The 12,560-nt window shown below is 35.4% G+C and overlaps 1 protein-coding gene across 1 annotated transcript; it reads left to right on the forward strand.

The window, feature by feature from the left end:
* Positions 1–4,724: 4,724 nt before the first annotated feature.
* On the forward strand, positions 4,725–7,398 carry LOC132056520 (beta-carotene hydroxylase 1, chloroplastic-like). The gene is made up of 7 exons (XM_059448757.1): positions 4,725–5,352; positions 5,444–5,503; positions 5,751–5,822; positions 5,962–6,096; positions 6,696–6,821; positions 6,998–7,054; positions 7,215–7,398. Exons 1-7 carry the CDS (start codon positions 4,942–4,944, stop codon positions 7,290–7,292), a joined length of 939 nt encoding a protein of 312 aa, XP_059304740.1. The 5' UTR covers positions 4,725–4,941; the 3' UTR covers positions 7,293–7,398.
* The last annotated feature ends 5,162 nt before the right edge of the window (positions 7,399–12,560 follow it).

The raw sequence follows: 12,560 nt of genomic DNA on the forward strand, positions 1-12,560 counted from the left end.
ACAATTTCTTCTGAATGTAGCTCTTTCCCACTAAGTCTACCAAAGAGACATCATTCTTAGCTTTGGAACCCTTTTCTTTCTTGGCTTCCTTGGGAGTCCCGGCTGGCTTGGTTAATACAATAGTAGGAAGAGGCTCACAAGGATGGCATCTCAATCCGGTAACTATGGCAAACTCCTTCATGCCAAAACAATCCGGCATGCCGCAGTAATTGATCCAAACCTCATCCTTTCTATCACAAATAATCTTACGCTTCAAAAGCTCAGACACCACTGTTATTTGAAACCGCGCACCGGTTTCTTGAGGTAAGTCTAAATGGAGCCCAAAGTAGCTAGCCCTAAAAAAATTATCCAACCTCTGTTGCTGAAGAATGCCCCTAAATTTGTCAAAGCCCTTTCCCATCATTGATTTGACCACAATATCACCGAACAAATCATTATTTCCATTCAGTGGCATCCTCACGCCGTACATTTCAATCTTTGAAACTCTTGAAGACCTCGTCAATGGAAGGTCTATTGGGATCTATGGCAATACTAGAAAACTCAACAAGATTGACATCCACATTATGTTTCCTTTTTTTTTTTTCCTTAACTCGGCCAAGGTCTGATATGTAGATTCTTCTTCTTCTTCTTCTTCTTCTTCTTCTTTTTCTTCTTCATTACTCTTTTTTAGTTTCTGTATCTTCTTCACCTCCTTCTTCTTCATCTCCTTCTTTTTCATCTCCTTCTTCTTCATCTCCTTCAACAGAATTTTCATTATCTTTTTCACTTTCTTCTCTAGTTTCTTCATCTTTGTCTACTTCATCATCTCCTTTATCTTCTTGTTATTCTTCTCTTTGTTTATTTTTATCACTTTCTTCTTCATGCCTAACAGAGGTTTCGTGGGTTTCCTCTCTTTCTGAAGCCCCAGTTTCACTAACTCTTTCTTCTAGATTTGTTGATTGACAAATAGCAGTCACAAGCTCATCTAATGGTGTTTGTACCTTGGCTCTTTTACTTTCTCCCTCAGCTAGTTTCTCTTTTTTTCTTTTAACTGAAACCATTTTATCTACACACAAGAGATAGAAAAACAATTTTAATTGATTAATGCAACGTTCAAAGTAAAAAGGGAAAAGGAATATGTTGCAATAAGTAATCAGTTGTTACTTGACGGAGTTAAAATACATTGCAACAAATTATGAAGTTGTTGCAACAACTTATTACTTGTTGCAGCAGATTCTTAAGCTGTTGGAAATAGAAAAATAGTAGCAACAACTTAGCAACTGTTTTGATTTTTTACAACAACTTGTTAATATCTTTGCAACAAGCTGCTCGATTCTTTGCAAAAACCTCAGCAATTGTTTTGATTTTATCCAACAGCTGTTGGATAAAATCAAAACTTTTCCTAAACCATACCATGACAGTAACAACATGTCATGACCTAATCGGAGGGCCATGACGGGCACCCGGAGCTAACCCACCGGGCACCTCTCATCGTACATTCACATTCGTATCTAGGTGAGCTACATGGCCTATCAACAAACTCTATACCTCAATAATTCCATTTTCAACGGCTAAAACACTTTTATATCAACATCAACAACTGCGCCCATATACATATACACAAGTCGACGAGGCTTAACAAAATAATATACCAAAAGTATGAGCCGACAAGGCAAAAAACATCTACTATACATGACAGTCTACGAGCCTCTAAGAAAAGTATGAAACATCATCATAAGGACGGAACAAGGCCCGGCCATGCCTCTATATACACAAAAGAATAGTACCCACAATTGTAGCTCCGGATCAAAAGAAGCTCCTCTAAGCAATCTCTGGATAAGCAGCCTAAGGATCAAGTCTATCTCCCTGTCCACCTGCGGGCATGACTCAGCCGTCCACAAACAAAAGGACGTCAGTACGAATAATGTGCTGAGTATGTAAAGCATAATCAATATCATAACAGAAGCATAAGAAATGACATAATATAAAAGAGTCATGAGATGCTGAAGCCATTTGTACCTCTAGCGACAATCATCATGTATTCTTACCCTTTTTCTAATAGGAACCTTCCATTTCTAATGCTTATTTATATAGTAGTACCATACCCGACCATAGAGGTTCGGTGTCTCACATACCCGGCCGTGACAAGGCTCGGTGTTATACATACTTGGCCCTACCAAGGATCAGTGTTATCCGTACCCAACTGCAGTGGTGCATGCGCGATAGATATCATATCCGGTCATATAAGCTCGGTGTTCTATATATATATATATATATCCTCAACATCATCATCGTCATCATTACTTCATTATATCCTTCCTTAGGGGATCACCTATTATAGGATGAGGCCAATGGTATCGTGAGAATATCAAGATCACGAGCTTTAGTGATTCTTGGAATTAAATCATCATAGGCGATACTATGGATTTCATATGAAGGTATACATCAATGGGATCATGCCTTAAGAAAGAAGGGTTAGCCTTACATACCTCTTTGTCTTCCCAACTATCTAACGTTCACCGTCATGTCTTGAGAAATCTACATTTAAAAGGATTCATACCATGGTTAAATCTTAAAGACGCTATTGAATTCAAACTAGAGCAACTCATGAACTAACAAAAATTGGGCAGCATTTCCCTTATTTCGTCAACTTCCACCATATCGCAAAACAACTCCCAAACAACCATAATAACATCCACAATATCATAATCAAGTAGTCACATTCCATTAAGTCTCAAAATTCATTCTCGTGTTCAACTCATACTAACAACTTCACACCAACCCTTTGCACATTTTCATACAACGCTTTCTCTTCATCATTATTACCTTCCATAAGAAGATTATATCCATATCACACTAAGAATCATGACTCAAGTTAGCTTACTACTCAAAAACATCATGAAACTCATATTTAGAACTCATCCTCTACTTTCTCCTTTCACCCAAGTTATGCAACAACTAAGTATTCTTAATAACATGAAATAAGCATGAAAACTAACCTATTATCTCATAAGAATAAGCCTTGGAGCAAGCTATCAACTTATATGGAAACCCTAGTTTCAATACCCAAGTTATTCTTGAAGTCTACTAACCCTAGTGAGCCTTCCAACACATGAACACCTTAATTCTTGCAATTTGATCTTTGTTTTCCCTTGGGTTTGAGTGGAATATGCTTGGATAAGGGTTTTAGAGCTTTGAAGAGTTTGGAGAAAATGGGAAATGAAGAAGAAAGTAAGGGTCGTCCATATATATAAAAAGAAAAATCTGACCCGACCCGGTTATACGGCCAATTATATGGGCCGTATAATTTATATGGTCAGTATAATTGGCCCGTATAACCTCACCAGGGATCACCCTTCTCTGGAAGTAATCTACGGACCATTATACGGGTCGTATAATTTATACGGTCCGTACAAATGGCCGTACAAACTGTAAATTCCCGAAACTCATCCTTGTCGATTCGTGTGACTTCCAATCCTTGTGAAGCCTTCTTGGTACTTATGTAACACTTCATTAATCATCTAAGAGGCCCTATAGCAGCCCCTCAAGACATCACTACATACGTATCTCCAAACAAGACTTACATTTCACTTCCTTCAACAAACTTAGTCTCACATGTTCATATGACTTCAAAATCTTATGGTACGCACTTTAAGCTATCTAATACTTTCCTTAATCTCGTAAGGGTTTCATATTCACCTTAAGCTCACATTAGTCTACTCACAAGGCAACAATTCGGAATCTCCGAGGTGTAGCACAACAATAGCAAAAACATCTATATTTCACAACAAACACACAACCATCACAAATCTCACTCACAACTTAAACAAAATACACCAAATAGGGGTTTTTTTTAAACCATGCAACCTCAGCAGATGTTTACAACTGTCAAACAGGTGTTGAATTTCTTTATAACAGGTAACCTCAGTTGTTGGAAAACATCAACAAAATTGCAAGCCTTTTTTTCGAAACAATAAGGAGAATAAGAACAAAAACAGCACCAAAAACCACAATTGCACAACGACAACCACTATTTACAAACTCACAAACCCCAACAAGTGCAACAAATACCCCAAACTACAACAAAACAAACAACATTCAAGACAAACCCATATTCTTCTTCATCTTCTCTAACCAAAATTATCATTTTTCACACTCTGATTTCAAAACCCTAACTTTTGAACCAAGTGAAAGAAAAACTTTACCTGAGAATGAATAGAGAAGCAGCAGCAATGGTGGGGGTGGTCGCCGGTTTTTTCTTGCTTTGCCGCCAGAGGAACTGCTTTTTTTTTTTTTTTTTTTGAAATAAAATGAAGTGAAGTTGGGGTCGTGGGGGTGGGTTGGAAGAAGATTTTGTATAATATGTGTGGGCTTTTGTGTATTTTTTAAAAGATTATAAGTTTTAAAAAATATAATTCAGCCCCCATTTAACTTAATCTCATTTTTAAGAAAAATTTGACCTTGTCAAACTTGTCACCATTTCTAATTAGTAGGCACTTTTTGTCACCATTAGTTTATTCTTCACAGAGACTGCTCTAGAATACTTCATGCGTGAAACAAAATTTAATTACCAAAGTGGCAATCCTGTAGTATTAGTGAAACTGAGGACCCTAAACTGAACCATAAGTTACTTAGGTGGACCCCAGTCCCCTCGTGCTCATATGCCCAATGGGAGCAACGTGTTCAGCAACGTAACATTTGCACTATATTTATACACTTTCCACAAACTGAAAAAATCTATGGTGCCTGCCCTTCAATTTCAGTGCTACAACACTACAAGTCTACAACTTGTCACCTTAATTTGTCCTCTATATAAGCTCCACGGTCCCCCAATACTCATCCCTTTCATCTCAAAGCTTTAATTAATTACCGACTTTGCGATAGACCCCTTAATTTGGATCCTGCAAGGTGTCCACACAGTAAGTTTTTCAACCTCGCCCTTCATTTTTAAGGCTACCGTCCATGGCTGCCGGAATTTCAGGCATTGCTACCTCCCGAACGTTTTGTCTCCAGCCCAACACGTTTCTAGGCCCAAAACCCGCCTCAACTGCCCCGCCAGTTCTGTTCTTCTCTCCGTTAACTCGCAATTTTGGCACAATTTTGCGGTCTCAAGAAAAGCCCAGGTTGAAGGTTTGTTTTGTGCTGGCTGAGGATGGGAAATTGGATGCTAGGAAAACTGAGATTGAAACAATAAAGGATGAGATAGAAGCAGAGATTAATGAAGAGAAGAGTTTAGCTGCCCGGCTGGCGGAAAAATTGGCGAGGAAAAAATCGGAGAGGTTTACTTATCTTGTGGCTGCTGTAATGTCAAGTTTGGGAATTACTTCTATGGCTGTATTGGCTGTTTATTACAGATTTTCATGGCAAATGGAGGTATGAATCACTCTTTTTTTTTTTTTCTTCTCTTCAGCTTAATCTTAAGCTTTTTGCTTTTAACCTTTTTTCTCAAACTTTTATGGTACAGGGCGGAGAAGTGCCTTTTTCTGAAATGTTTGGTACATTCGCTCTCTCGTTTGGCGCTGCCGTAAGTTCCACCTTCTCATATTCAATTGTATATTATATTTAACGGCAGACACGAATAAGTCAAGGGATTGGATATATATATATATATATTTAACCTTGTTATACAATGTAATTTTCTGGTGAAAGAGGTTCGGATCAACCATTGTGTCCCCTTGACTCCGCCCCTGCTTATAATCAGTAGCTAAACAAGGAAATGATTTCTGATTAATATAAGCTGATTACTGAAATTGGATGTTATGGTATTTCAGGTAGGAATGGAGTACTGGGCGAGATGGGCTCATAGAGCGCTGTGGCATGCTTCTTTATGGCACATGCACGAGGTTTGTAATTACTCCTAACAGACACTAATTTGGATTCTTGCTCTTGATCTGTTTGCTACGACAAATAAAGATTCTTGTCATGTTTTTTTCCTGGCAACCAAACATTGACTCTGCATGATGTTTTAAATAATATTTGCAGTCACACCATAGACCAAGAGAAGGACCATTCGAGTTGAACGATGTTTTTGCAATAATTAACGCTGTTCCAGCTATAGCTCTTCTTTCATACGGTTTCTTCCACAAAGGTCTCATCCCTGGACTCTGTTTCGGCGCGGTATGTTCTAATTTAAATACTTTATTTATGAGTTTAAGTTATATATATTGTTAGTGTAAGAAATTCTTATACCATTAGGTGACTCGTCTTATTTTTGAGATAATAAATCCAAACATTCCAAGGAGACTTACTCTACATATATCATTTGGATGAGCTGATAATGTAAAAATTTCTACTCTATAATGGTATACACACCATTGGGGTAAAGAACTTTACACTGTCAGCTTCCTTAAAAGATAGCTACCAATAAACCTCCTTAAATGTGAATTTGTCATCTTGAAAATCAAGTAGATTATCTGTTTAATTAGGGTCTAGGTAAAGGTGACCTGAAAATGTAAAAGTTTGTCATACAAGCATCGGATGTAACTTAAATTATTTTTTGTTAATTAATCGTTGATTAGGAGAGATTAATTAGGTATAAAGTAGTCAAAAGATGTAATGTGATGTAGAAAAATGTGATGTAAAAGTTTGTCTTATAAGCATCGGATGTAACTTAAATTATTTTTTATTAATTAATAGTTGATTAGGAGAGATTAATTAGGTATAAAGTAGTCAAAAGAAGTAATGTGATGTAGAAAAATGTGTTCTTGTAAATGCAGGGGCTAGGGATTACAGTATTTGGGATGGCCTACATGTTCGTTCACGATGGACTGGTTCACAAGAGATTCTCCGTGGGGCCCATTGCCAACGTACCTTATTTTCGGAGGGTAGCTGCAGCACATCAGGTAACAAAAAGTTCTTTGGACTGTAGCTTTACTCAATTTTGATTTAATCACATTTAGCACCATCGCTCAATCAGATTTATTATTAAATTGACCGATCTGTTCTTTCTTAATCCATTTATATCTTAACGGATTCTAACGATTGTGATCTTCTTTGATTTTGATGTCTGGGATTTCAGCTTCATCACTCGGAGAAATTTGATGGTGTCCCATATGGCTTGTTCCTAGGACCTAAGGTGCTACTGTCTCCCCTCTCTTTTAACTTCCTCACATGATGAGAAAAAAAGATTTATGATATGTAATTAATCTTATCTTTATTTTTGGTTACGCAATACTAATGTAATTGGAATTAAATGGCAAAAGAGGCTGACAGTGATTGATTGATTATTGGTGCAGGAATTGGAAGAAGTAGGAGGACTTGAAGAGTTGGAAAAGGAAGTCAACCGAAGAGTTAAAATTTCTAAGGGATTATGATCAACATATACTTTATTGATGACATGTACCTGTAATTAGGCTCTAGCTAATTAATTAAAAAAAAAAAGATAAATATATTTATAATACAAAAAGCTCTATATGGAAAGTCCTTGTCTTTATCTTCTTTGTTCATTTACACAGAGGTGACAATTTAATTTCCCTGGTACTTCTTGGCAAACCAGAAGAATGATAATCCAAAAAAAAAAAAAAAACAATGAATTAGACTTATCGTATTGGTGACAGTGGCACTTCCATTTTTTAGCGCCCTCATTCGCTGTCGCTTGTTTGCGTGTGGGATTCTGAGGTGTTCCTTTATACGTCAAACACGGGAAAAAAGAACCGACTCTATTTGCTTAAAGAATTTATGTTACTCTCTCGGAAAATTTGTTTGACACTTTTCATTTTTCGAGAATCAGACGAGATATTTTTTAATTTAATTTTTTTCTTACATTTTTTAAATATTTTAAATTATTAATTAGGGTGACTTATAGTACTTTTTACGTAATTTTTAGATATGTGAATTTTATTTCGAAAAATTTACTGATTAACATTCTGTTCAAACACGGTAAAATTAAGGTGTTTATTTGTCGAAAAAAAAAAAGCGAAAAGTGTCAAACAAATTGGGACAGAAGGAGTGTATAACACGAATACTCTCAAAAAATATCAACGTAGTAGATGAATCTTTAACATAAAATAGCGGGTTAGATATAATTTTTACTCAGAATACAAGTTAATATTTATTGATAAGTTTCCTTATAAATACCTATAAGTGACCTGATTGTGTAAATTTTTTTATACTGTCAATGGATTGAACTTAACTCTTATTCTGCGTAACAACATCTGATCATAGGAAAAAAAAAAAAGCATCAGTTAACTTGTTTATTGTATAAATACAAGGAAATAATAAGAATTTATTTTAACAGAAAAACATTGTCTCGGTTATATATGTAACTAGTCGAATGATGTATCATATAAATTCAAATAATAATTTGTACTACTCAAAATATTTACAAATACAGTAGTTAGCGACAATAAAGTGCAATCGTGAAAGAGACGGTCCATGTGAATATATAGTTTAGCTTTGGTCGCCTTGGTTAATTGGGTTTCGTAACTTTCTAAAGTATCAATTCGCGCATAAAGTTGAAGATAAAATACTTAGGTCATCTACAACCAAACCATCAAATCGCACGGGAGGTAAACCACACTAGATAAGCCACGTATGACGAGATTGATCGAGAAACACATAGAGATGATATCGAATCCATGAATCTTATATTTATATTGAAAAACCCAATAAATACATAACAAATACGATTTGAGAACCCATTAACAAAGTATGTTGTTGTCCAGTGACAAAAAAGGAACCATTTAAGCTTTTCTCCTCTTGGTCTAGGGTTCAAATCCCCTTTGTCATCATGTAGGATTTTGTTTGGTCTTTTTTTATTTTTTAATGTGAGATGAGTTTATCCAGACTTCAAATTCGATTAAATTCCGCTCCTCAATATGACCCCATTTGAAAGATTCCTGTCCAACCAACGCGGCCACTATTGAAATGCCGTATCCTATCCTCTTAAAGTAACTTTAAATTAAAATATTAACAATAAGTCGTGAAAATGCACTCAATAATGAGCCAGGTGTCGCCTCAATATTCTAGGTGGGCAGTCCAAATACATATGCAAAGATTAAAATAAGTTTATTCAACTTTTGTCAACTCAAACGACTTGATAATAGTCTCCCACTGATCTCCCATATACCATATAGGCTATATGTCCATTATCCATACATCTCCATGCCAAATGTTGTTTTGCTATTTAAAGAGAACAATCAAATCCCAAAAGTTTAATTCCCCTAGTAGTCTAGTACTGCTTTATTTAATTTGGTTAAGAGTGTAAATGCATGGTTGATTGAGTTGCCCACCAAACCAAGTGCGAGGCATAGTAGTATAACGAACATAATTTGTTACCAATATTATAGACAACATTCCACGTTGTTAGGTCCAATTGTACCACAAGAAGAAAAACAATAAAGAAGGGGTGGACCTCAGCCAATTAGAATTAGAATTAACGTTAGTATGTGTAATGTTGCCTTATTTTTAAATGAATGTTAATGGTGCGCTTGATACTATATATATTGATAGGGTGCCGACTAGGTAGTTGAATCCGGAAGGCACACAAGATTAGATTCGTTTTACTCTTTACATCCTTTCTCTTTTTAAAGATGATAATAGATTCAATGAATCAATTGATGACTCGAGGCTTCGGCCTACATTTGACCGTACCTAATAGCGCGGACTAACCACCTTCTAATTTTATAATTGAAAAATAATTATCATCGTGCAGCAGTGGCGGATTCAAGATTTTCATTCAGGGTGTTCGGAAAAAAGAAGTTAAATATACACTGTAATTTTTTGCCGAGGGTGTTTAAAAGTTAATATATGCATATAAACATAGAAAATTTCTATATATATCGTTTTGTAATTTTTCTTGAGAAAAGCATATTGGCTAGTGATTGTGAGGCCCCAATTCTTGACTGGAGGGGACACCAAAGGCCTCTGCCCTTCCATCCCTTGGATAGATAGAGAGGGAGGGCAGAGCTTTTGCTTACTTGAACATAATTTCTTTCCACGAAAAGAAAGGAAATGGTTCATTCCACAAAATAAAAAGCTTTTTTACGAGGTACAAATAGAAATTCCTCTTTATTTGATTTGTTGCGAAATCGACCATAGATCAATTCCCTTTTTATTTGGGAGTATTGACTACACCCCAATTCTGAGCTTCATGTTACCAATCATAGATGATGGAATCATCAAAAATTTGACATTTTCGAACTCTGTCTGTAACTCACTAGAGGCCCGGGAAACAAAGAAAAGATGTGTACGAACGAGATATCCAGCAACAAGAAGAAGGAAAAGGATTGAATAGAGGAACTCCCGAGCATTTGGCAATCTCAGATGTGTCGATACCTGTCGTGAAGGTTCAACTTTTAAAAGTGAAACATCAAGACAATATTTGAAATTTCACTTGTAGAAATTAAAATTCATGAACATTAGTGGAGTATTATTTAACTACAAAGGTTGAAAAGTGGCTAATTGTAATTTTTTACTCCCTCCGTTTATAAGTAAATGGTGTTTTGGGCTTTTCGTTTTGCTTCAAAATAAGTAGTGCTTTAGGATTTCAAGAAGAAATTGATCTTATTCTTCCAACATTACCCTTATTTATAGAATCAAGAATAATTAATAGTCTGTTTGGCCAAACTTATTTTTCTCCAAAAGTAAAAAAAAAAAAAAAAAAAAAAAAGTGCTTCTTTTAAAAAAGTGAGGTGTTTGACCAAGCTTTTGGGAGAAAATAAATATTTTTGGGCAGTAGCAGAAGCACTTTTTCAGAAGCTAAAAAAATTAGTTTTTCCCCAGAAGCACTTTTTTGAAAAACACTTTTGAGAAAAATACACTTAAAAGTACTTTTTAAAAGCTTGGTCAAACGCTAATTACTGCTCAAAAGTGCTTTTTACATTAATTGGCCAAACACAAACGGCTTCTCACAAAAAGTACTTTTTTAAAATGCACTTTTCAAAAAAAGTTTTTTTTAAAATAAGCTGATTTTAGAAGCTTGACCAAATAGATTATAAGTAACTTTTCTTTCCTAGGCATTTAATTAGGAGTAAGTTACTAAAAACACTCGTAATTTTCTAGGAGTGAGCACTTTCTTAAGGGGTGTGCATAAGCTAAAAAACCCACTTATATTATGATACGGATCGGGAGAACCCATTTGGCAAGTAACTTATAAGTGCATGCTTCAGACTAACTTAAGGCACATTAGACCATACATAATTTCATATTTCTTTTATTTGTTTCTCAATCGGTGTTCGATATCCGACTTGAGGCTTTGACTAATCTGAATCTGCATTGTATAAGGCTTGCTAAAGAGGAGAGTGGTTCCAACCAAAAATAATTATTGTCAAGACTCAAACCCAAGACTACTAATTAAGGGTCATACATATTGTTAGGAAATCAAAACATGGATAATGTTGTTTTGCTACGAGTTAACCACCGATTAAGGGTCATACTTTTTATCTTATGAGCTAAGTTTGATCATCTTAAAGTAAGAGTGAGTTAACAAGGACTAAAGTTTATCACATTGACTATTATTGTGATACACCCTGAAGGACAGGAAACAAATAAAAGGCACTGCTACATTTTGCTACATTATTGATCACTTGAGATTTGATACTTTTGCTCTGAATCTAGTGGAGAATAAAGTGAAAAAATGGCCAATAATGGAGCTATATGCTCTAGACAGATCACTTTTTTGCGAGTTGACTCACGAAATCTTGTCGTAAAAGAGGGCCGCTTCTCAAATGCCAGGTGGTTATGTATTAACAGTAATAACTGACTGATTGTTTAAACAATTATATTTTGATGAATATTTTATGTATTTCCTATCGATCATGAACTAACAGATAAACGTCACTTTGTTCATCTGCCGCCCATTAACATAAAATATTGCGCTCTCATCTCATCACCAAAGTACCATTTTAATATTAACCCAAAATTTTGAAAAAGGAACCAAAATAAAAAACAATTCGATTGATAACTAAAGGACTAGCACGAAAAAACCATTATTTAAATATAGATAAAATATGTTTTTCTTAGTTTAGTAGCTCATTTAATAAATTTAGAAAATTTTACAAGGTATAACTAACATCTACGACGTATTTACCATTCACGGCTATAGTTAAAATAATTACGATACGTAGCTATACTTTCACAATAAAAAAATGGGTAACTTGTGGAGGTTGAAAGTTGCAATTCGTGGGGGTTTTAACCTCCGCTATTTGCTAAAGATTAATTGGCATAAGTATCTTAGGGTCCGGCATAACTTTGGTTATTCCTTAACAAGTATATGCTGGGTCCGACATACTTATGGGCAGACTTTTAGTTAAGCCTTAACTAAAAGTTTTTTCCTAGTTATGCCTTATGGGGCAGACTTTTAATTAAGGCATAACTAAAAGTATGCCCCATAAGACATAACTTTTCCTTAAGAAATAGACTTTTCCTTATAAGGCAAACTTTTAGTTATGCCTTAAGGAAAAATTCCGCCTTATGGGGCATACTTTTAGTTATGCCTTATGGAGCAGACTTTTAGTTAAGGCATAACTAAAAGTATGCCCCTAAGGCGGAACTTTTCCTTAAGGCATAAACTTTGCCTTATAAGGCGGAACTTATAGTTATGCCGGGTCCGACATAACTTTAGTTATTCCTTAAGGAAAAGT

The sequence above is a fragment of the Lycium ferocissimum genome, chromosome 5, assembly GCF_029784015.1.
Source record: "Lycium ferocissimum isolate CSIRO_LF1 chromosome 5, AGI_CSIRO_Lferr_CH_V1, whole genome shotgun sequence".
Taxonomy (NCBI): Eukaryota; Viridiplantae; Streptophyta; class Magnoliopsida; order Solanales; family Solanaceae; genus Lycium; species Lycium ferocissimum.